Source organism: Vulpes vulpes, chromosome 7, assembly GCF_048418805.1.
Source record: "Vulpes vulpes isolate BD-2025 chromosome 7, VulVul3, whole genome shotgun sequence".
In the NCBI taxonomy this organism is placed as follows: Eukaryota; Metazoa; Chordata; class Mammalia; order Carnivora; family Canidae; genus Vulpes; species Vulpes vulpes.
Genome location: NC_132786.1, coordinates 27,639,322 through 27,664,432, shown reverse-complemented (window position 1 = coordinate 27,664,432; position 25,111 = coordinate 27,639,322). Strand labels below are relative to the sequence as shown.

The 25,111-nt window shown below is 42.5% G+C and overlaps 1 protein-coding gene across 39 annotated transcripts in view; it reads right to left on the bottom strand.

Annotated features, from left to right (window-relative positions):
- Positions 1-25,111, bottom strand: part of SLC20A2 (solute carrier family 20 member 2) — a 101,432-nt gene that overhangs the window by 21,994 nt on the left and 54,327 nt on the right. For 11 of the 39 annotated variants that reach the window (XM_072763423.1, XM_072763418.1, XM_072763415.1 and 8 more), the window contains 6 exons: positions 20,300-20,849; positions 19,264-19,397; positions 15,507-15,647; positions 14,127-14,212; positions 10,212-10,308; positions 2,600-2,716 (listed from right to left, as the gene is read on the bottom strand). In XM_072763423.1, coding sequence (XP_072619524.1) covers positions 2,600-2,716; positions 10,212-10,308; positions 14,127-14,212; positions 15,507-15,647; positions 19,264-19,363 — 541 coding nt within the window. In that variant the 5' untranslated portion in view covers positions 19,364-19,397; positions 20,300-20,849. The remainder of the gene's footprint in view (positions 1-2,599; positions 2,717-10,211; positions 10,309-14,126; positions 14,213-15,506; positions 15,648-19,263; positions 19,398-20,299; positions 20,850-25,111) is intronic. The other 28 variants (XM_072763399.1, XM_072763397.1, XM_072763393.1 and 25 more) reach the window with 4 other exon arrangements.

Here is a 25,111-nt window from a genome sequence, read left to right as displayed (position 1 = left end):
TCTGGGGTCTCCAGGATAATACCCTGGGCTGAAGGCGGCACTAAACCGCTGAGCCACCTGGGCTGCCCTACTATTAACTTTTAAATTTACACATAGTAAGTTGACTACGTGCATATGCTTGTCCGTCCTGATCCTCAGACATGTTTATACCCGTGTAACCCCTACCTGGATCAGGATACAAAGAGGTTCTATCACCTCCCAAAGCTGCCCGTGTAGTGAGATCCCCTGCCCAGCTCCTTGGGAGCCACAGACCTGGTCTCTGTACCTGTAGTGTGGTTTTGTTCAGAATGTCATATAAGTGAAACTATAACATTTATAATTTTTATAAAAATTTTAAAAAGGGAAAAAACTTTTGTGAATGAAACAAAGAGTTTTTAGATGTGATACCCAAAATACAATTTACAAAAAAAGAAGTTGATAGACTGTGCTTCATCAAGATTAAAAACTTAACAGTATTTTGCTCTGTGAGAAACACTATAAAGGGAATGAAAAGACAAGTTAAGATTGGGAGGAAGTATTTGCAAATCCCTTGACAAAGGACTTGTATTCAGAACATAAAGAGAAATCTCTGAAAAGAGTGGTTATAAAATGAGCAAAAAACCTGAACACCTACTCCATCAGTAAAGCTATACAAATGGCAAATAAGTACATGGAAAGGTACTCCATGTCGCTGGTCATCACAGAAGTGTACATTAAAATCATGAGATATGGGCAGCCCTGGTGGCGCAGTGGTTTAGCACTGTCTGCAGCCCAGGGCGTGATCCTGGAGACCCTGGACGAGTCCCACGTCAGGCTCTCTGCATGGAGCCTGCTTCTCCCTCTACCTGTGTCTCTGCCTCTCTCTCTCTCTCTCTCTCTCTGCATCTCTATGAATAAATAAAATATTAAAAAAATAAATAAAATCATGAGATATCACAATACACCAATTTGAATGGCTCAAGAAATATGGACAAATATTATACATTTTATTTTTTTCCTTAAAACTCTTACTACTTTCTATTTTTTAAATCTATTTTCATTTAAATCTATGATGTGCTCTGAGTTAACTGTTTTTTACAGGTGTGAGGTTAAGTTAAAGTTCTTTTTCTCATATCCAGATGTCCAAATGTTCTAATGCCATTTGTTGAAAGACAACTTTTTCCACTGCAGTGCCTCTGACTTTGGTGAGAATCAGTGTGCCATATTTGTGCAGGCCTGTTTCTGGACTCGTCTGTTCTAGTAACGTGGGCTTCTATCTCTTCATTGATACCACACAGTCTGGTGGCTTTATATTAAGCCTGAGTTGAGTAGTATGAATCATCCCACTTGTTCTTCTTCAGAATTGTTTCTGGCTATCCTAGTTCCTTTACTTTTCCATATAGGTTTTATTTTTTAAATTAAAATTTATTATTATTTTTAAAAATTTTATTTATTTATTCATGAGAAACTCAAAGAAAGAGGCAGAGACACACACAGGCAGAGGCAGAAGCAGGCTCCCTGTGGGGAGCCAGATGTGGGACTTGATCCCAGGACCCCAGGATCACATCCTGAACCAAAGGCAGATGCTCAACCACTGAGCCACCCAGGCGTCCCTCCATACAGATTTTAAAAGCAGCTTGTCTAAATCTATAAAATATCTTGCTGGAATTTTAATTTATATTGTGTTAAGTCTATAAAGCAATCTGGTAAGAACGGGCATCATAACTATACGGGGTCTCATGTGTTTTGCTCTGCTTTGAAATGTGGGTTTTCAAATTCAGATATGTCCACACTAAACACACTATAAGGCACACGCTGAGGCCAAAAGTAAATACTTCTTTTGAGAGCCCTTATTAAAAACATGTGGCCTCAAGCCTTGGAATTATGTTGTTAATGTCAGAAAAACAACTCTGGCAGCTTTCTGACCTGGTGCATACTCTTTTGTAATCTGGCTTCTTTTGCTCAAAATAATGTCTGTGAAATTCTTTATATTATGGGCCGTTCATTCTCTTTAGTGCTAACCAGGCTTCTACTGTATGAATATACTACAATTTGGTTACCTTTTCGCCTATTTAGGAACATTTGGATTGTTTCTAGTTGTTATAACAGAATGGCTGCATACAATTCTTTTTATGAATGTGTGTTTTCATTTTTCTTGAAATTACTGGGTAATGTAAAGATATGCTTAACTTTACAGGAAATTTCTCATTTCTGGAGTGGTTGTACCATTTTCCATTTCACCATAAATGCACGAAAATTCTAGTTACTCCACTTCTTCATCAATGCTTTGAAATACTAGTCTCCGTACTTTCGGCCATTTGTGTGGGTATGAAATGGTATCTTACTGTAGTGTGAATCTGCATTTCCCTGAAGACTACTGTTTTTCATCAGGCTGGTAGAACCTGACTGAATAGTTAAGTTCCAATTATCCGAGGCAACCAGGACTGTATTGCTGACCCAAGTCACAAGCTACTACGAAAAGTCTGAGCTGGAAAGCAGTCAGGAGCAAAGAGAGGAGGATGGGGCAAGTAACTCCGTGCTATGTTCCAGTTTCCTGTGTTAGTAAAGGTACCTGTGGATTATACCTGAAGCCCCCAGGAATGAGGGATTTTGTAAATCAGGAGAATAAAAAAGCCCTTACCTGCTATTTTCCTCCGCATCCATGGACACACAAAGAGCCATACAAAAAGGGCAAACAGCAGCGCGACACCAAACGAGATGAGTGCTATTGCCCATATGGGAAGGACCAGACCAAGCACTGGGGAGAAAGGACAGCAGTGGTGTCAGTGGATATGTTCTGAAAGGTCAAGCCTCATGCCAACATACTTTACATTTCCTAAATCCAAAAAAATCACCTGGATTTTGTATTTAATAAAAGTCTCAACCAAAAAAAGTGCTACAGTTTTTGGGGGTGGGAAGCTGTGTGTTCAAGACTTGCTACACCTTGTTGCTATGTGGTTAAACTGAGTAGCGAGCCAACTAGTCCCATTTCGCCAATGTGGCACCAACAGCGTATTACGTTGGAATAAACCCATTTACCCATCGTCTCAACATCAAGATGCAGGAGTGGACACACAGAGAGGATTCTGCCACCTGCTGCCTGTCACCAGCCCCTCAGCCCTCACCGCATACTGCTGCCTGCTGCCCATCTGGCCGTCTCAGGGATCGGCAGCCCTGCTTTAAGTGGCCGTGACACTCTGACCACACACATGCTCCTTTTTAAAGTCTGCATGGAAACAAAAGTCTTCTAAAAGGACATGTAACCTTCAAACTCCGCTCTTCTTTGAAGTGTTAACTTGTGGCATCACAACAGAGGAGACCTTTTCATTAAAATTCAGTAATGCACACTAGGTTGCAATTACATTAGCCGATAGAAGGACAGAAGCGCACGCGGCTTAGGAACATCACATTTTCCTGGCACTGTACTGTCTCCAGAACTCATCACTCTGCATTTTGTACATCACGGGTTGTCATGGGTGGCAACAGGCAACGCTTAACCTGCACTCACACGTTCGCAGCTTACACAAGCATGCTTGCACAGGAAGGAACAGACATGTACGAGAATACTCCCATGGCATTACTGGTAACAGTGAGAATGTGCAGGATGAGTATGTGCGTCATGATGAAGATGTGAAATAATTATAGGACAGAGTCATAAAAATGAGGCAGATCTACATCTATAGATAAGGGAAGAGGCCCACGATCTAGTAAATAAGAAAGGCTGCCTGGATGTGTACCACAATCCAATTTATGTTAAAAAAATAAAACCCCATATAAAAAATAAAACTCCTACCATACACACAAATGTATGAAAAAGCTCTGGAATGATACAATGGCTACCCCTGTAGAGAGACAGGAAATTGGAAGGGCTCTCACTTCTCGCTACATATATTTTTGTACTGTTGACTTGGGAAACACATAATAAGCATGTGACTTTTGTAAACTGTTAAACATGTTTTAAAAGTTTTAAAGGAATGAACTACTTAAAACCCTGCCCTTTGCTCTTGGATTAAATAAATCTTTAATGATGTAGACTTTGTTACCCTGTTAACGATTTTATACATACAAACCCACTGAAAGATATTCAACTAAGGTATTATTTTTTGTTTAAAGATTTTATTTATTTATTCATGAGAGACACAGAGAGAGAGGCAGAGACACAGGCAGAGGGAGAAGCAGGCTCCATGCAGGGAGCCCAATGTGGGACCCCATCCCGGACTCCAGGATCACGCCCTGGGCTGAAGGCAGATGCTCAACTGCTAAGCCACCCAGGCGTCCCTCAACTAAGGTATTATTAAACATTTTGGTAACTCTAAGAGGTAGAATAGGTAGGTAGTACTATAAGTGAGAGCCAGGATTAGCATATGTAAATAGGAAAAACAAAAAACCAGAATCACCTAGCTTAATTATAGCTAAGGTGTCACCAGTGGGAGTGCAGACACTTAGGGCCAGACGATTCCCACTACTTGCTCTGACATCAGAAAGCTGTGGACGCAGGTGGGGCTGGGCCCCGTTAGCTGACCGCTCGGCTCCAGCTCTGTTTCTGCCCCTCAATCTGACACTCGTAAAACCACTCAGGCTCACCTTACTAGGCTGTGCCTATGACCAGGCTTCCTGGCTTCTACTTTACCACTTCACGTCAGTGTCTTAATACATGTGATAAAAGATCACACCAAAGCTGTTTCTTGCCAAACTGAGTAGTGACTGTTAATTAGCAACATCAAATTGACCAATTGACATCAATACCCATCACTCTCATAGCTTAAAAGTATTTAGTTTCTGAAGAGGTTTCCTTCATGCCTTCTGGTTTAGCTGATGATAAAATTGTTAACTGTGCTGCTTTTAGCTTCATGTGTTAATCTTATCTAAGAGAGGCAGGCTCTGGATACTGTGGCAAGGAAGAAACAATTTGGAGATATATATAGATATATATAGATATCTTCATAGATTTTATATATTATATATCTATCTATAATCTATCCATCTATCTATTTTTAATGAGTGAACACATTTGCTCTCAGGCACTATTTTTTCCCATCCATGCTGAGCACAGCCTACAACAAAAGCAGAGAAGGGTTGCTTTATGTATTCCTTCCAAGTCCATCTCCATGCATTCTGTTCAAGTCCCATAGGATTCTGCAGGTGTCAGGACCAACATTCATAAGAGAAAAACTAAAGTTGGTTACAAGACTCTTTTGATCTTTGGCAGAGACAATAAGCCACAATACCACCTGCCCCTTGTAGCTCTATCATCACAACCTCCTCTGCCATCAGTTTGGCCTGGGAAGTGACCAGAAAGCTCTGAAGTCACCCTCCTAAGTCACAAGAAACTGGAAGGGAGAGTAGAGGATAAACACATCACTGAGGGTGGAAGCAGAGAAGAGAGTAAAAAATAAAGGAAAATAAAAAACAAAGGAATGCAGGAAAATGGTGAAAAGTCATTGATAATGAGAGCAAAGTGCAATAGAATGAGGACAGAATTTGGATCTGAACAAATTATTCCAGCAATTTGGTAATGTAACAGGGCAGCAAAAGAACAGCCTCTTGTTTTTCACCTGACAGTCATTATAAGCATCTATAGAATAAATACAGCTCCTATAAAACCAATGGGACATTAACTATATTACTTCCCTTATACCCCCACTCCTCAGCTTTTCTTTATAGCCTTTCTTCTGCTGCTGCTTTAATTTTATAAATAATACCTGCTTACTGTGAAAATATCAGTATATATGATGCAGAAATATGAAACTTCCTCATACTCTTCCTTATTGAACCTACTTTCTAGAGAAAATTATTTCGAGTTTCTTTCCAAGTATTTTCTAAATATAAACATACAGTGTAGAATGTTTGTGAGAATCTTTTTCTTCCTTTAAAAAAAAAATGAACAGGGGCACCTGGGTGGCTCAGTGGCATGATCCTGGGGTTCTGGGATCAAGTCCCACATTGGGCTCCGTGCAGGAAGCCTGCTTCTCCCTCTGCCTATATCTTTGACTCTCTCTCTGTGGCTCACGAAAATAAATAAAATAAAATCTTTTTTTTTTTTTTAAAAAAGAACATATATAGAATCATACTGTATATACTGTCCTGTGATTTCATTTTCCCCATACATCATATTGTGGACATCTTTTCACAGACACACACACACCCCTTTAGCTCATCTGCAGGTGCTGGTGCTGCTAGGCTTGGGACCACACTTTGACTCAGAAGTCTGACCAACCACCAGAGGCGTGCTCAGACTATGAGCCCTGGCAGCTCAAAGCAGCAGGCAATGAATTTCAGCACTCATTCTTTCAAAACTGAACAAAACCAAGTCCCGCACAACTGAGGACTTTTTCATTACAAATAAACCTCAGGCTTGTATCCAACCCAAGTGAGCACTTTATTTCCTAAAGTTATTTTTTGCCTCTTGCAAATTATTTTTTTTAAGTACAAGTAAAACACACAGAGACAATTTTTTAAAGTACTCAGTCTTTGAAGTGGAAGAATGACTTTTATTTGAGAAAAGTCAAGTCAAATGCAAAGTAAAACAAATCAGATGCAGCCTAAGACATAAACAACTTCAAAATAATTTAGAAAGGAGGAGCAGATGAAATCAAAACACAGCACTGGAGCTCAACAGCCAACCAGTCTCACTGAAGACCGTGTGTAGAAAACGCTATTTATCAAAAGCTCTTACAGCTGAAAACAGGGTAAGATTAATGCTGCCACTCATTTCTGCTAGAGAATTTCACTCCTTCCTTCTACCTCTGAGCCACCTATTTACTGAACGGACATGTTCAAAGGAGGAAAGGGATGCAGGAGGAGTAAGTTCCAGACCAGCAGGAAGGCAGACGTACTTTGAGAGGAAGTTAACGGAGTCAAGGCTGAAGGGACCCTCCTCAGCTCAGTCTCACCAAACATGACAGCAGCGCCCTCAGGCCAAGAGCCCCCACGGGAGGGAGTAGGCAATGCAATCCTGGTTTGAAGGGCAAAAGTTAACTTTTGTTTAAATAAACAGAAGACCTGGACGCACCTACTGGATATTCTAGAAGTGTGCCCCAGGAACCAAAATATTAGTAAAGTCCTTTTCTGACCTAGTAGGGAAACAAAACAACCTTCTCTTTCCTTCTCCTGTAGGCAAGCCCCTGCCCCCTCCGGAAAACTTCAAGTAAGAAGCTTTCCAAACCAACATGTGTGGAAAAAATAAAAAGATAGGATGACTCAGGACATGCTGGCAACGTAAGGCGGAAAAGATGAGACTACTTATGATGGATGGATGGTAATAAAAGAGCCCCTAAGACGCACTGGGAGTTACTGCGGGCCAGGCACTGTGTTCAGCACTATCTCACATAATGTGGTGGCCCCTCCACAGAAGTCCTCCTCCTGTCCTTACTTTATCATGATGCACAGAGGCTCAGAGAGGTGAGATGTGACATTCCTGACAGCACAGCTCCCCAACCAAAGTCCTTAACATTAACTCCAGCACTGGGAATGCTGTCTGATGGGGTCACTGGATGCCGGGCATTGAGGGGGGCACTGGACGGGATGAACACTGGGTGTTATACTGTATGCTGGCAAATCAAACTACAATACAAAAATATACAAAAAAAAAAATGCTGTGTGTTCAAATGAGGGATATCTTCAAGATTCTTGTACAGATTTTTAAATATCCCTAATTAAAGAGGTAGCTACCCTCTTTACACTACCTACATATTAAATGTATACAAAAAACATTGAACCATGTTTTTAAATGTATTAGAAGTTGTTTTTTTGTTTTTGTGGGTTTTTTTTTTTTTTTTTTTGAGAGAGAGAGAGATTGAGAGAGAACGCTCATGTGTATGAGCTGGGGGAGGGAGAGAATTCTGAGCAGGCTCCACACCCAGTAAAGAGGCCACCAAGAAGCTTGATCTCATGGCACTGAGATTATGACCTGAGCCGAAATCAAGAGTCAGATGCTTAACCAACTGAGCCACTCAGGTGCCCCTATTAGAACCCATTTGTAAAGAGAGTGAAAAGAAGGGAAAGGATGTATTAAGGTTGGTGTATTTTCTTTTTTTAAGTAGGCTCCATGTGCAGCAAGGACTGTCATTAATGGTGACATGAGGGACCAGGTACTGTATACCAGGTGTGTCTCACCCGTGCTGTCATGTGTCACTATTGGCACCCTGCAGGGGGGCTGGACTAGGATTCTCCACCTTCCTAGGTAAAATGCCCTTGGAGACTCAGCATGGCCACTTTCCCAGAGGAGCTCAGGAAACCAAAAGGATTAACTCATGTGTAACTCAGCTCACTATGACTTAGCATTAATTTATATTATTTATTTCTTACAACCTCTCTATGAAGTATAGTTTATTTTCTCTAGAATATTTGCTCCTCCAGTCTGATGATTCTTTCAGCAAATTTGCAGTAAAACTGCAGCAAATGATGTGGAAACAATAAAGAAGAGATGGAAAACATGAGGCCAAGTGCAGGAAAAAGGCAAATTTTAATAAATATCCCCCAGCTGACTTCTGACATTCAGAAGGACCACTAAGAGCAAGAAGAATAGAGGGTAGAAAAAAAAACAAAATGGAGAAATAAAAATAAATCATCCTTATTTATACTGATTCTTATTTCTAGGCCTTGGTATGACTGAGATACCCCCAGCCTCCTTGCCCAGTCCCTGAAATTACTAAGCCAAGAGGTGGCTGCTGACACTGGCTGAGCTTTTTGTCCGATTACCTTATGCTTTGGGAGCCAGCATGTAATTACGAACAAGACTTTGGAGGAGCAGGGAGACAGGAGACACATAGCGGCCCCACAGCAGCTCTCTGCCATCCTGGAGCTCTGGGGCCTGCCCAGCACTCGGTGGATGCTTTGGGACATTCAGACATGGTAGTGGGTTAACTTTGTGGGGTGGAGCTGTGCGCTCCCTGCCTCCAACTGTCGTATGTATTGAGGAGACAGCCTGTGACAAACACTCCCCAGTCCACGAATGACACAACCTTCAGGGCTACCAGGCTGCTGAGCCTACCGTTGCCATCCCTCTCTGGCTCTCCTTGTCCCTGTGACCATCAGGTGACTGTTGGCTTTGTGCTTTCCATGGAACTGAAGGCAGCAAGATGCTCTACCCCAGGGCTCCCACCCAAAGCCTGGGAGTCCTGACCATGGGAATTTAAACCCTGAAGATCAACATTTTGAAAGCTGTAGAGATGCTAAAGCAGAAAGTTACATAATGTCACCATTCATTCAGAAGCAGGTTTTTTTATTTGCAGTACTTTGTACACAAACACAATTAGATAAGTCTAATAAAATCTGAGAGACATGGCCTTGAGGACACCTAGTTTGAGGAATTAATAAGGCCATTTCCTCATTTGGGAAGAGGGCATGTCTCAATGGTCACGTGATATGCCATTTCTCTTTTGAACAAAAAGGGAGATTTTTGTCAGGCCTGTTAACTGAATCTTAATCCATAAAGAACATTAACAAGAAGAAAAATACAAACAAACACAATGTAACGTATCTGCTGACTGCAGATATCCGCACAATAATGGGTATATTCAGGATCTCACTGTAGGCCACTACAAGGAGAAACAGGAGGAATCCTCTCTACCCAAGCATGTATAGAAGCATTTAATGAGAATGCTCACTAATACCGAAATGTTTGCAACAGGAATACCATATTTGTTTTTCTTTAGCCATCCAAAATACAAAAGAAAACAACTTTTAACCCTAAAACCCCAAGCCTCTAAAACCTTATAAGAAAGAACAAAAGCCACCGGAATGGGAAGAAGAATTCTGAAAATAAAATCACCACTGGTTTCAGTATCTTAAAAAGGTGGAGGGTAGCTTCTACTCACTGGACCTTTTGGTCTGAAAATGCCAAAGAGTTTGGCATTAGTGCCACCAGCCACGTGAGAGCCTCCCCTGCATGGCACAGATGTGTGGAGGCTGCTGGTCTGGGGGACCCCCATGTCCCTCCCCAGACTCCTCTGCAGCCCAGGGGGGTACCCGGTGTTAGATCCTGTTCTGAGACTCAGCACAAGAAGTCCACTACGGCTACACAGTGAGGCAAAAAGCAGAACGAGAATTTCAAATTTCTTTTTTTCGCTTGAAAGTTTATTTGTTGCCTTTGTGCTCCCCCTGCATTACTACTCTTTGTACTACTCCATAATAAGCACAGATAAGGCTTCTGACTGTCCGCCTACTGCAGTGCTGGTACCACTAACCAATGCTGTGAGGTCTGATGGCGATACACCTTGCCTGCTGGATTGAAGCTTCCAATGGCTTCTTACCTGGCGCTCCTGTGTACATGATGGAAAACACGTTTATTGCTATTGTAGCAGCATAGAACACTGGGAGTGCCCGGAGGCCATTGGGAACAGGGTCCTCCTGTATGGTAATGAGATAAAGAGGAAGGTCAGGATTCAGAAAGTATCTGGAGCCAACACAGGCAAAATGCTATAAAACACTGTCAGAGACAGCCTTTCAAACAGCAGTGTGGACCAAAGGGCGGGCCGTGCCACTGCCGTGTGATCTGTTGCACATCAGTGTAGGCCGTGTTTCCTACACAAACACTATTTCAAAGAGCACTATTGTGGCCGGCAGATACGTTGAAACGCTAGAATCACATGAGCTGATGTCAAATTTAGAAACAGAGAAGAAATGTGAGTTTAGGCCAGTCCCTGGGGACTGGAGCCCAGAGCTCAGCATCTACCTCAAAACCGGTGGTGCTTGCTACTCCTGCTAAGTTCAGGCTTGGCCCTGAAAATCCACTTGCAACCAGTATTTTGGAACTTGGCCCACAGAGAACACTTTAAGAGAGCCAAGTTACTTCAATACCACTGCATTACTATGAGATTTTACTTTGCTCTATTACATAATACATTTTAGCTCTATTAAAATGTATAAAGCAAATATATTACCATGTGCTGATTTTTAAGATCTTTTCATAAGGCATAGTATTTAACCTTCAACAACTGAATGTTAAAAGAACTGTGGGTCCTTTGTCTAATAAAATATTTAGGGGTGCCTAGGTGACTCAGTCGGTTAAGTGTCTGCCTGTGGCTCAGCTCATGATCTCAGGGTCCTGGGATAGAGCCGGCATCCAGCGTCCAGCATCCCTCTCCCTGTTCAGCAGGGAGCCTGCTTCTCCCTCTCCCTCTGCCCCTCCCCCTGCTTGTTTTATCTTTCTCTCTCTCTCTCTCTTTCTCTCTCTCTCTGTCAAATGAATAGATAAAATCTTTAAAAAAGAAAACCATTTATTTACGACTTTAGGCTTCTGGCACATTCCCTAAACCTTCAACAAGAAAGGTACCACATATGTTTTACACTGACTAACAGCTGAGAGAATATTTGAAATTGAGAGTTTTAAGCAGATCTACAGAAGATTCTTTAAAAAATATGGACTGGGAATTCCTCAATACAGCAGCAACACAAAGATGTCACTTGAATAATTAAAAAAGGGACTAATTTCTAATAAGCATGTTAAGACACTGGTACATGTAGATGAGTCTGCCACCTACCCATGGGAGAATGAAATTTAAAGGTTGCTTGGGCTAAGGAGTAAGGATAAATAGAGACTGTCAAAGATTCCTACTGTCAAATGCAAACACATATGGAAATCAAGTGTGTTAGCAGAACAGTACAACCCATTAAGAACCTATTCTAGAATGTCTCAAGTAGCCATCGGCACTTGTTAAGAGGCTTTAGTTGAAACTAATGAGATGTAAGGGCCAGTGTAGAACATAATGAGGTATAAGGGCCAGTAAGAGCAGGTGAGTAAGTGATTCAACTGCAGGAAAGTCACAGCCAGACCAGTGGGGGAGACAAGAGCAGAGAACAGAAAGAAGCCAGGATCCAGGGCAGGAGCTGCTGATGAGACACAGTGGTCTTCTAACCTGTCACATACCACATGACAAGAACCTAGGCCCCAAGACAAACGAAACACTTACAGATACTCAAATGTCTATGGCCCCTGGTTTCCAAAATGTTTTCTCAGGACAAGAGTTACTAAAGAAAGAGTCCCACCCAGCAACTTCTAAAGGTGTACAAGTGCTAAGTTTATGGGGTTTTTTCATTGAATCACCTTATGTTTTCTCAAATAACTTATTCTTTTAAAAAATATATATATATATATTTTATTGGGCACCTGGGTGGCTCAGTGGTTGAATATCTGCCTTTGGCTCAGGGTGTGATCCCAGGGTCCCAGGATCGAGTCTCGCATCAGGCTCCCCATAGGGAGCCTGCTTCTCCCTCTGCCTATGTCTCTGCCTCTCTCTCTGTGTCTCTCATGAATAAATAAATAAAATCTTTTAAAAATATATTTTATTTGAGAGAGAATGAGTGAGAGAGAGAGCGCATGAGTAGGGGTAGGGGAGGGGCAGAGGCAGACGGAGAAGCAGACTCCCTACTGAGGAGGGAGCCTGACGTGGGGCTTGATTCCAGAACCCCAGGATCACAGCTGAGACAAAGGCAGATGCTTAACCAACTAAGCCACCCAGGTGTCCCCCAAATAACTTCTTTTTTTTTGTATTTATTTATGATAGTCACACAGAGAGAGAGAGAGAGAGAGGCAGAGACACAGGCAGAGGGAGAAGCAGGCTCCATGCACTGGGAGCCCGACGTGGGACTCAATCCCGGGGCTCCAGGATCGCGCCCTGGGCCAAAGGCGGCACCAAACCGCTGCGCCACCCAGGGATCCCCCCAAATAACTTCTTAAAACTCAAATGCCAATTGTCTCAAGACCCGACTTCTCTCCTCCCTCCTGGCTCCCTCTACTACCTCCTTCTTTCCCTCTCTCCCTTCCCTCCCTCCCTCCATCCATTGATCCATCCATCCATCATCTGCCTTCTTCCTTCCCTCCCATCCTCCCTCCCACCCTCCCTCCATCCGTCATCTGCCACCTATCTAAGCATCCATTATTCCCTCTTAGATGCTCCACCAGTGTCTTCCCAAGCACAATGCTGATCACTGGAATACCAAAGTACACAGGACAGTCATGGTTCTGCTCTTACATATCTTATAGTTGGATGGCAACCAGGCCACCATGCAAGAAATAAAATGCCACACAGCACAACAGTGCACTGGTGAGAAAGCACGGACCATTGCAGAAGCATGAGAGAGGTAAAGCAACCAGAATCGTGTGGAAAAAGAAAGGCTTTCAAGGAAGTGGCCTGTGAAGGCTGAGTAGAGCAGGAGTTTGCCAGGCAAGGATGGGTTCCAGGCAAACAAAGTCAGGAAAGTGAAGTGAAGCAGGCAAGAGAGGGTGGCACCTTCCAAGACGTAAATAAATATTAGTATGGAGAAATCCCAAGAGAAGGAATGTAGCTTTGTACAAATCCAAGAGAAGGAGCCCTCCAACAGACTGCGAGGCAGTGCCAAGGGTAAACAGCGGTATCTCCACAAGAGGATCCAGTTGAGGGAAGGCCTGTCCCCCAGAAGCTCAGTGTGTGCCAGGACACAGCCATCAGGGCATGCTTTAGGGCGCAGGAGATACTGAGACAAACCCTTAAGGGTCAGAAAAATACAATCAGGTTTTTTCCCTAGAATAGGGATCTCAGTAATTTCTAATTTCAATCTCATTTCATTTTTGATAAAATGTACCCCCAATAGGTATGTTTTCTTCTTTTTATCCTTTCCTCAGGAGAGAAAAAGTCAGTATTTCAAGTCTGCTTTCTCCATTCAAATATAGAAAACACTTTATATTTGGGAAAAGAAGTTTTCTAGTTGTGTTTCATGAAAGTCTACTTCAAAATCCTTACACTATCACATTGTGTTCTGTTGAACATTCAGGAAATACTTACTCTTCCTTTTTTCAGGTCTGTGTGCAATTCCTGGGAGAGCTGACTAAGGAGGTCACAGGGCATGAAATACTATTTACAATGTTGCTTCCTGAGGGAGCCCCTGGGTACTCTACCTCAACTCATTGGACCTGCTTCATTATTTTTTTTATAAGAATTTACTTTTAAGTAATCTCTACACCAAATGGGGCTCAAACCCATAACCTCAACATAAAGCATCACACGTTCTATGGACTGAGCTGGACAAGCACCCCTTTCTGCCTATTTTAAAATAAAGTCTAATTCGAACTGCAGGGTGCCATGCCTTAATGTAAAAATACTATCATTCCTCTGACTCCCTACTAATTTCTATTGGATATAACTAAAATCAGTTTTAAAACTTAATAAAAACCTAAGAGCCTCACTTACCTTCTTTAAGATGAAAATTCTGATCAGTACAAACAGCACGCCAGACATGAAACCAGACAACAGTGGAGATATAAACCAAGAAGCAACTGAATAATTAAAAAAAAATCTAATGAATGTTAAAATTCTACATAACTCAAGTCATAGTTATACAATATAATGATAGCCCACATACAGTACATACATTAATAAATATTCCTGGAATTATTCACCTTAACTCAGAACCTAATAAACCCTACTTCCCTGGCAGGGCTGACCTTCACACACAAACACAGACTTCCAGTGAGCACACTCCCAGCACACAGTCAAGTAAGGGATCCCTGGGCCTGGTCTCAGAAGACAGACTCTTGTGAATGCCATAGCGCCCATTCTGTCTGTCGTTCTTACCCATCCATATGGAGAGCTGGTCCTTGCTCCAACAGTAAAGGTTATTTAAAAGGTGAGCCACTTTCCATTTCATTTTCCTAGGTCAGCCTGGTACTACCTTCCTATGGCCCAGTTCCCATCTCTGGCTGCATACTGGAAATATCTGGGGGAGTTTTCAAACACCAGTTATGCTCTGGTTCTAACCCCAGAATTCTGATTTAAGAGGTTTGGTTCTGGGCATTGATATTTTTAAATTGCTGCTCCAGAATTGAGAGACATTATTTTAGAAGCCTCCTGGGATCTAAAGTGATTTTCCTGGCCATCTGTGTCCCTGGCTTGGTAGGTCAGGGATGCAGGGACATGTTTCACCTAGAGCTCCTGAGGTCATTGTGATTCTTATATGGATGAGGAGCCCAGAGGATGGAGATGGGGTGAGAGAATGCTACTCAGAATGGGTGGGTCTGTACATAGGGGGCTGAATGGATTTCCCTCTTGCTAAAAGCCAGAGCCAGGAGACAGATGTTCAGACCAGTCAGACTAGTCCTTGGGTGCAACCTACAACTTAGGGCTAGAGTGTCTCCTATGAGGGGGCAGACTCAGGAGACCTCTTGAATGCAATGAGGTAAGTAAGCCTAGGCATGCTCCAAGGTTTCCCCATGACCACCAACTCTGCTTCCTGGACACAGAAGGTATCTTCTTCACCAGAGCCTACCTAGTTTTTCTGACTACGGACTGATTTCAATCAATAAACTTCTTTTCTGTCTGGGAACAACAGATAGATACTACTTTTCAAAGCCAGATGACATCTGAAAAGAGTAGTGTTAAGAAACTAACACACAGAAGTTCACAATCTCCTTTGGCAGAAATCTGAGGGGAAAATGTGTTACCAACATAGATCTTGTTTTCTAAACCTTAACATCTGAAGGGAAAAATACATTATAATGGTGATTTTTTAATAAGACTTACTCTAGAGAATGTAAACTTTGCTTCTGACAGGTAAAAGAAAATGGCAATTACCAATCTTGACGAGTTCCATCCACTGCACACCTTGTGTACCAATCGCAACAAGTGAGAATCCTATAGTAGAACCAACAATGCAATGAGTTCCTGAAATTGGAAGTCTCAGGAAGGATGCAATCAGCTGCCAAACAGCTGAACCTACAGGTTGAAAGATTAGGGGGAAAAAAAAAAAGGTCAGATATAGAATACAGTACGTCAAACAGCCACAAAGGGAAGAAATTCAAGTTTCTGTTTTCCATAACAATATCTACCTAGGGTTGATTTTTTTATGGATTATTTCTTTACAGAGTGCTAAAGTCCTGACAAAAAGTCACTCACTTAACTTTAGTCAAAGGAACATTCTTCAACACTGAAAGGATAAAGATGACTTCTTGAAAGTGTTTAAAGAAAAGTCTATTGACGCCAGTTATTAACTGCCTTTGTCACATTTAAGTATGGGTGCTTGACGATGAACTTGTTCTGATGTGAAGTGTGGCCAAGGCCCAGCAAGAGATTACAGACTCTAGTGAACACAAAGAAGTAAGAAAGGCTGTGTACTGGAGATTTCCCTGTCGTTATGCCTATAGTCACAGAACGAGCAGGGCTAGACACTGGCCATGTCCTATTAGTCTGTAAGAGAGACTGCAATATACAAGCAGTGAACAATTACGTTGTACTCCTGAAACTAATAGAGTGTCACATGCCAACTACACCTCGATAGAAAGAGAAAGTGTGTAATTCCACATTGCTTTTTGTATTTCTGCCTCTCCTAGGATAAATCACAATGAAACTGAACCCACAGGTGGGCATCTGCTCTCAGGCCCTGCCCAGAATGCCAGGCATTTCCTTTGTATGCTTCCTTGAGTCTTCTAATTCTTACCAGTTAAGAAGATCCTTAGCTTTGGCTTTGTGTCCTTTTACCTCAATTTCACCTCCTTTTCCAGGCTTACTGTTTTTTTAGGCTACAGTTCACTCCAGATATTTTCATAAGCAGATCAAATTTTGCAGGGCGTATTAAAAGCATCAGCTGGGCGAGATCACTTTCAGAAACAGTTGTTGACAAGCTTATATAGAACTGTAAGGGAACAAAGGGCTTGGCTGATAAGCAGGGCACGTTATTAATCCCAAATGTTAATTCTGGGAATCTCGTTGCTTGGCAGCAGCACTTTTAAGCAGATCCCTGGCATTTTCTTCAAAAACATCAGAGTTACAGAGGATCATTACTAGCTGTAGAGGCCCTAGTTTGTACAGGAATGCTGACAACTGCTCCATGAGAGCTGGGCATGCCCACCCGTGAGCCAAACGAGGCTCGGACCCTGTGTGTGTCTCTCTGGAAGTATGTGCTGGGAAGAGGGGCCAGCCTCCTGTTGCCAAACTGGTGACAGGCTCTGTGGCAGCAGCCAGGCCTCCCCCTGGACAATTCCTTAAGCCTTCACATCTAAGCCCTGAGCTCCTGAGTGACTGACTAGCTCGTTTTAAAAATAGAGCCAGAGTTTGGAGCATGTTACGTGGCACAGAACTGTAACTTGAAAAACAAACTTTATGATTTCTATTCTTACAAAATTAAAATAATCAAATGATGTTAACAGAATAGTATAAATTCACCCACATGAATTCAGACCATGAGCTTTTCCTTCCTGAAAGCTGCTATCCCTTCTCTGGCAGACTTTATAACATATGCCCTGGAGCAGCAGGGTTTGTAAGGAAAGGTCGGGAGGACAGGGCTGCCTCGCCAGTGGGCAAAAGGGGAGGGGCAGAGGAAAGGAGGGGAAGGAGGAGGCAGGTATTTGCAGGGTGCCTGGCAAAGTGAGAGTGCGGCGAGGCCTCCTAAGCCTTGGGAATTTCTGAAGGCCAATGGGATTATGTTAATGTTAAGAAAAACAGTGAGAAAAAAGATAGAGATATTTTAACTTAAGGTAATGATATCTTATGAAGAGGAAGGGATTAAGTATGGAATAAGGGTGTAAGACAAAACCTAGGGAAAATAGGGGGAAGGTGGGCATCTCTGAGGCAATAATCCTGGGAAGATGGGAGCCTGGCAGGGCACAGGTGCAGGGGCCCCCTGGAAGCAGAGGAGCAGTATGTGGGCTCTCAGTGCAGAGAAGGCTCGGCAGTTAGGGGCGCTTTGTAGTTTGGTTCAAGGAGATGGCTTGTTCACACTATTGTGGGTATTGCTGTGAGAAGATGGTGAGTTCTGAATTCTCAGTAGATTTTTTGAATCACTGGTCGTTTTTACTAAGTGGACTGGCTATTCCTTTAGGGCTGAGCTTAGTTTTCAAAAGGGAACTTGTTCTGGAAGGTTAGCTGGCATAAATAATTTCTTCCACCCAACCAACCCAATGCTACCACAACTCCATCAAAGCACAGAGATCCAAGGGCTTGGGGAGACATTTCTAAAGAAAAGAAAAACCAGAATAGAATAAAGGGACAGGCAGAGAAAAACAGAAGAAATGGATATTGAATTTAGAAGAGGGAGAAGGGGACACTCAGGCATCTGAAAAGAATCAGCTTTGGTTCTGGCCAATAATAATTATACCATAATCTTAAATTAACAAAGCTCTCATCTCCAGGGATCCCAATTTTAAAAATCTAGGTAACGTACACAAATTCCCAACAAAACAGGCTTTGAGATTCATCTACCCACACATCAAAAGAGAAAGAAAGAAAAAAAAGAAAGACTAAAAGAAAGAAACCAAAGCAAACAAAATCAAGTTATTCAAGTGAAACCTCAAATTGCTTTGGTTAACCTAAATTCTAGTTGAGGTAAGTATTTTTCATTCTTTCAGTAAAGAGCCAAAGGCCAGGAGTGGGAGAACTGAAAAACTGGACAAGTCAGACTGCCCACACAAAAAGTGAGGAGTGACATGAAGCTCTCAACTCACAAGGCTTTCTGCCTAAGCTGGGGCCTCTGTGTGGCCTCACTAACAAATCTCTTTGATAAACACAACCATTCTGGGGTGCCTGGGTGGCTCAGCTGGTTAAGCATCTGCCTTTAGCTCAGGTCAGGATCTCAGGGTCCTGGGATCGAGTCCCACACACATCAGGCTCCCTGCTTAGCAGGGAGCCTGCTTCTCCCTCAGCCTCTCTCCCCCTGCTTGTGCTCTCTTTCTCACTCACACTCTAATTAATTAATATATAAATATATATGTGTGTGTGTATATATACATATACACACACACATATTTAAAAAAAAAACCACAACCATTCCTCAGAAGTTTTATCCAATGAAAGGAGAAGTTGCTATGAAGATTTAATTTTCTAAGTGCTTTTCTTTATCTCTTGCCTACTTCAATATTTTTTGCCCATATCATTCTGACTGGAGAAATCTTAATTTCAGCTCATTATGATTAAATCTTAGACACCTATCACGACAACCAAAGGTGATATTTACAAATAATTGTCATTTTTCTAAGGGAAATTTCACTTTTACTGGACTATGATGAGAAACAGGTATCCCATGAAGCACAGTCAAATTCAATCACTGTAAGAGCTGTTGAAATTAAAGCAATTGTGAACCTTACGTCTTTAAAACAGAAAATGTTGAGAAACAGGAACTCCTGAGCATGTATCACCAGCATACTGTGCTCAGTATTTAATACCTTAGAACATCGGTACTGGATATGCATCAAACACCTCAACAACTTCTCTAACTTGCGGTCGCCATCTTACACTTGGCAAACAATGTCCACGTTCTGGGTGCTTCAGCAATACCAGTAATAGTAAATAACTAGGGGCCTTGGAATGTGGCTGTGTTCCTGATACACCAGCGTCTTACCTCCCAACGCAGGACTCTTCCTACAAAGGATAAGTCCTATTGAGAGCAGAAGGTGGTAGGATTCCTCTCTAACCCTCTTCTCCCTAACCACATTATCCATAGAGATCAGCTGTCTGCTGGAACATCAGGTCTACCTAGAGGCAAGCAGAGAAAGAGTCCAGTCAGCAGCACTTAAGCATCCCTGCCCGGATCTTGTTTCCAGCAGCAGCAAGGGCAGTAAGGGAAGTGCCTTCATGTTGATGGTCACCTTGGCCAATGGAGAAATCACATTGTCTGGACAGTCTGCTTATTAACAAATTTCACTGCTCTCAACATTTCTCTCTCATCTAGACAACTTGAAACTACCAATATAAGGTCATACTCTAAACACGTTAGTGATACACAAATGGTCTTCTGGCCAGAGAACAAAACAAACAACCCAAGTGGGGCTCCCAGAGGTAGAATCAGAAAATCAAAACAAAAGCCAACAAAAGGATTACAAATAACATAGAAGACTAGATTTCCTGAAACATAAGCACTTGAAATTCATTTGGTATCTGCTGAAAAACTGAAACTGAGAATACAAAACTTTTCAATAAATACTGGTTTTTGGCACCTACGTTTTCAAAACATTGCATCCTAACTGATGAAAAATCTACAGAAAAATAGAAATCAACTATCGAGGATATCTTATAAGTCAACCTTACAAACACGTTCACTGAGACCCGTTATTTCTTTAATAACTCTCAAACCACTTTAAAATGGCAGTTATTTTATATAAGTATCTTTGTCTGTACTTTATAAAAAGTACTCTTAGCCAAATCAATTTTAACACCAAAGTTTGCCAAAAATTTGAGAAAGTGTTTGCTTGCTATTTGGATGCTAGAAAAAAAATCAAATTAAAATGCAGAAAGCAAAAATAAAATGTAGTAAATATGAAACATCAAGCCAGTTTGAAGTTAAAGCAAAAGTTACACTTATGGACATGACAGAAGTATTGTAGGGAAGTAGGCCAGTGGACACATTTCCCATTGATGGAAAGAATAATGCTACTTACCAACCATTGCACTAACTTCCCCAGCCATGAGTGTTTCTACTGTCTCGTTGTATAGGTTCACATCAATGATACCTTTTCGAATAGTTTCTCCTACTTTGGCTCCCAATAACACTGAACCGGTAGTTTCAAATATTGAAGCCAAAATGCAGGCCTGCCTCAAGGTCACTACGCCAGAGCCCACAGCAGTACCGAATGAATTGGCAACATCATTTGCACCAACAGAAAACGCCAAGATAAAAGCTATGATAAAACCCAAAACGACCATCCACAAATACTCGTCCATGGCCATTTTGGAAAGTGGGCTCTGGGTACTTTTCTTTTACAGAAATAGTTTAAATAAACAAAGCTTGAGGTGATAAACGTCGTAAGGCCGAGAGTTCTTGTAAACAGTGAGTTTGCTCTGGAAAGTGCTGGACAATGTTAGAGCCTGAACAAACTGCTAACTGCTGGTTTTCATACTGTCAGTACAGTTCATTTGGTTGTGTTCAGTCAGCGGGAAAACACATTCCATATTTTTCCTCCCAATCTGGGAAAGCTGTGATGTCTCCTCCTATAACAGAAAAGAAAACAAAAGAAATCAATTATCCTAAGCAACCTGTAACAGTTTGTTCTTTCAGAAATAAATGTTTTAAGCCTACTAATGGGATCTAACTTTGGCATGTGACAGATCTAACCATAAAGCAACTCTAGGAAGATTATAATTAGGTTAACTGCCCACCCACCCCCACCCCCACCAAAAAAAGCTGGTCTCTAGAATATCAGAAGTTGAAGTAGGCTTTATAATTACAGGCTGACAACAAGCCTTAATAGGATATGACTTTATGCAATCTGAAAAATACACTTGGCCATTATTTTCAGATAGAAAAAAAATGCTTCAAATGGGCAAAAGTAAAGAAATGAGAAATTCAGTTACAGACTTTTTTCAAATATGTGGAAGTTCCTTAATTTCTTGGACCGGTGATGACCAAATATGATTCTGTGACACCATAGAGTTTGGCTAATGATCCACCTGCACATTTATGGATAAAGAATGTACACTTTAGGAGCACACCATGCAGGTGTCTGAAAGAAAGTTTATTCATTCTAGTATAAAGTGACTTATCCAGAGGGTGACAAAGGTGGAAACTGAAGGCCCACATAGGAGGAACACAGAAAGTTGCCACATTCTATTGAAACATAATTTGGATCATGTCACTCTTCCATGACTACCCATACCTCACTCAGAGGGAAGGCCAGAGGCTCACCAGGCTGGGAAGACCCTCCAAGGTCCCCTGAGGGCTATGCCCCAGCCCACTGTCCTCAGCTCTTATTCCTCCTTCCTTCATAGGCTCCTGCTATTCCTTGAAAACACCAAGAACTCTCACCTCTGGGCCTTTGCACCTGCTGATCCTTACGCCAGAGAAAATCTCCCCGACAGCTGTGTAGCTACTCCTTATGCTATTTAGGTCTCTGCTCAAATGTCACCATCAGAGAGGCCTTCCCTGACCTCGTGAAAGAGCAGCCCCTTCTCCTATGCCATTTTCCATCCTTCTCAAGCTACTTTATGTCCGTTCTACTTGTCACTGCATTCATTCATTCATTCATTCATTCTTGTCTGTCTCCTTTCAGGAGGGCACAGGGACTTTGTTGGATTCACTGCTGTATCTGTAGGATATAGAATAGTGCCTGGCATGTGGGAAGCCCTAATCAATTTGATGAATACACGAGAAGAAAAGCTATTAAACATGTAGAAAAGTCTGCCAAGCTAAAGAAGTGATGTCATAAAATTAATATATCCATGAAGTAAAAATGTCACTAGAAGCTTTGGAACTGTGGTATTCTATTATTATATAGTCAAGGTACCAAATCTATATTTTCTTTGAATGGTATTAGGCATAGAGAATGGTGCCTACCACAGTGTGGTTCTTCACAGATGCTTAGTGATTTAAACTGGATAAATTAGGCTCATAAGCCATGTCAGAGACCATATAATGATCAATCGACATTAAGAATATTCAGGGGGAAAAACAGGACACCAAATTTTATGTACCTTGTGATTATGGTGATGTTAAATTACATATAAAAAGAGGGGCAAGTAATACACTAAGATCAGAACAATGGCTAAGTTTGAGTGGTAGGATTATAGATAATTTTTTCCTTTCTACCAAAAACTGTAAACTGGGTTACCTGCTTTTCAAATCAAAATAGTATATAATAAATCCATAAGCACATACTGAGAGCCATCTAAACATGCAATGCTATAGGCATATAATGAAACAGTAAACATATGCTGATAGATTTTACCATGTGTTAAGATTTGAAGCCTATATAATTCTGGAGATTTAGATACCATCTGAGACAAATGAAAAGACCATCCTAGAACCAAAGGAGAATATTCGACTAAAAAGAGAATTTTATTAACATCATGGACACATTAAATCTAGAAGTGAAAATACAAACTAGGAATATTTAGGATTTATATTATCTAATCCTAAAATAGACTTCTTGATGAAATCTTGTTTGTCAGGTGAGCCTGCCAACAGGACAAACAAGGACATTCAACGAGTATTTACCAAGAAGCTCCCTTGTGCCAGTCACTGGGAACAGGACCACAAGTGGAAATGGATGTGGGGCCTGCTGTCCCGTAAGGACAACAGATGCTGATCACAGAAACTCACAAATGGATGAGACTCAGCTGTGGCAGGAGGTGTCAGGGCCAGGACAGGGCCAGGTGGGGCCTGGCAGGGCCACCTGTGGGATGCGGGTGACATCGGGGCAGTGTCCATGTGGGAAGGGGCGGCATGGGGTGGACAGACAGGTCCGTGGCTGAGGTGGTCACTGCTGCAGGTCATGGCCACCCCATGGACAGGCGGGTGCCCACAAGATCAGACCTCCACCCTGGACATGTCCCCCCACCATAGACAGGTGGGTGCCCACACGGTCAGACCTCCACCCTGGACAGGTTCCCTGGCCATGGACAGGAAGGTGCCCACACGATCAGACCTCCACCCTGGACAAGTCCCCCAGCCACAGACAGGTGGATGCCCATACAATCAGACCTCCACCCTGGACAGGTCCCCCAGCCACGAACAGGTGGGTACCCACATGATCAAACCTCTACCCTGGACAGGTCCCCCAGCCACCAGGTGCAGAATGGGCAGAACATGAGCAGAGTGCGCTGTGACAGAGGCCAGGCTGCTGCAGGGCTTGGGCATGACCCATGGAGGCCCCAGCGAGGCCTGGCCTGGCACCCATGGAGGAGAAAGGACACTTACAGAGGCGTCAGTGGCTCAAGTCCTGGGTGCGGGAACTGAAAGACACAGATGGTCACTGACTCGCAGAACTGGGCTGAAAAACAGCTGAGTAGGATTTTTATGTTTTCTCTTTTGCACTGTTTCTAGTTTTATTATTTTATTTATTTATTTGGCAGGAAGAAAGAAAGAGAGAGAGAGAGCACATGGCAGGCAGAGAGGGAGAAGCAGACCCACTGAGCAGGGAGCCCAATGCAAGGCTTGACCCCGGGACCTGGGATCATGACCTCAGCCGAAGGCAGACGCTTAACCGACTGAGCCACCGGTGTGCCCCTCTCATTTTGTTTTTATACGTTAGGGTGAGGTTTGCCCTCAGGTTCACTCTGGAACAGGCTGAGCACAGAGGTAAAGTACAGGAGCATCAAAGCAGGTATGTCCTCAGCCCGATGTGGCTTGGAGAAGCTTTTATTTTAATTAAAAAAAAAATTATGAGAGAGAGAACTATCTATCTGGAAGGAAGAAAAACGTTACATCCCTCCCTCAAGCCAAAATAAATTGAAGACAGAAATGTAAAAACTAAAACCTGAAGAAAGTAAGAAAAGCAGAGGTGAATATATACTTAATATTGGGATGGGGGAGCCTGGACCTAATACTGAAGAATCATCAGCTCATTTGGTTTCATAGAAATCATGTAGCTGGGAGACGGAGAGGCCTGATGTGGGGAGACATCGCATGGCAATGCCCCCTCTCCTCCTCAGCAACGGCATTTAGAACTTCCAGCTAATGCCTTGGTTCTTTTCTCTCTCCTGTGAAGGCTTTTCTGAAAAGGGTCAGAATGTGAAGGAGGGTCAGAACAAGCTTCCTAACGCTCTCCTCCTTCCCCTAGTATGAAAGCCCCCATATGGCTGTGATTTACAGGACTGAACGTTCCAGAACATTGTCCAATTTTCAAATGCCACCGACCCCTTCGTTTGAGGAACAGAGTATCTTAGAATGTTTTGAATCATTGGAGGAGGTACTGAGGAGTTTCGTAAGTTCTACCTCCCAAACCTGTGATGTTAACAAGATCCTTACTCTCTTTTCTTGGTGCCCTCCATGTCTTCTGAGCAAGCTTCTCAACTCTGAGTCCCGCCCACCATCACTTCTGTCCCTTAACCTCTGAACCAGCCCTGCTTCCTTCACCAGGTCCAGTGAACAAACTGGCAGGACTTCCAAGTGTTTATAGATTCTCTCTCTAGAATTTCCTCTGTGAGCATCTGCTTCAGCTCTACCTCATACTCACTTATCTACACTAGAAATCTGTATGTTGAAGAAAAAGTGGAAACAAACATTCTCAGAATATTTCTAGATGAACTTTACACTGCTTAAAAATAGGAATGTGGCTGTGCTATAGCACTTAATAGACATCAATGGGAAAAAAAGCTTGGGTGGTAGGCTCCCTGTTCTGAAATGTACCTAAAGGTAACTTCCACGATGACCCCAGGCCTTCCCAAGCAAATGCACTGAGGGGATGCCTGTTCTAGCCCTCCATCTGCCCTCCTCTCTCATCAGCTCCTCAGCTGGCATGGCCCATACCAGACAG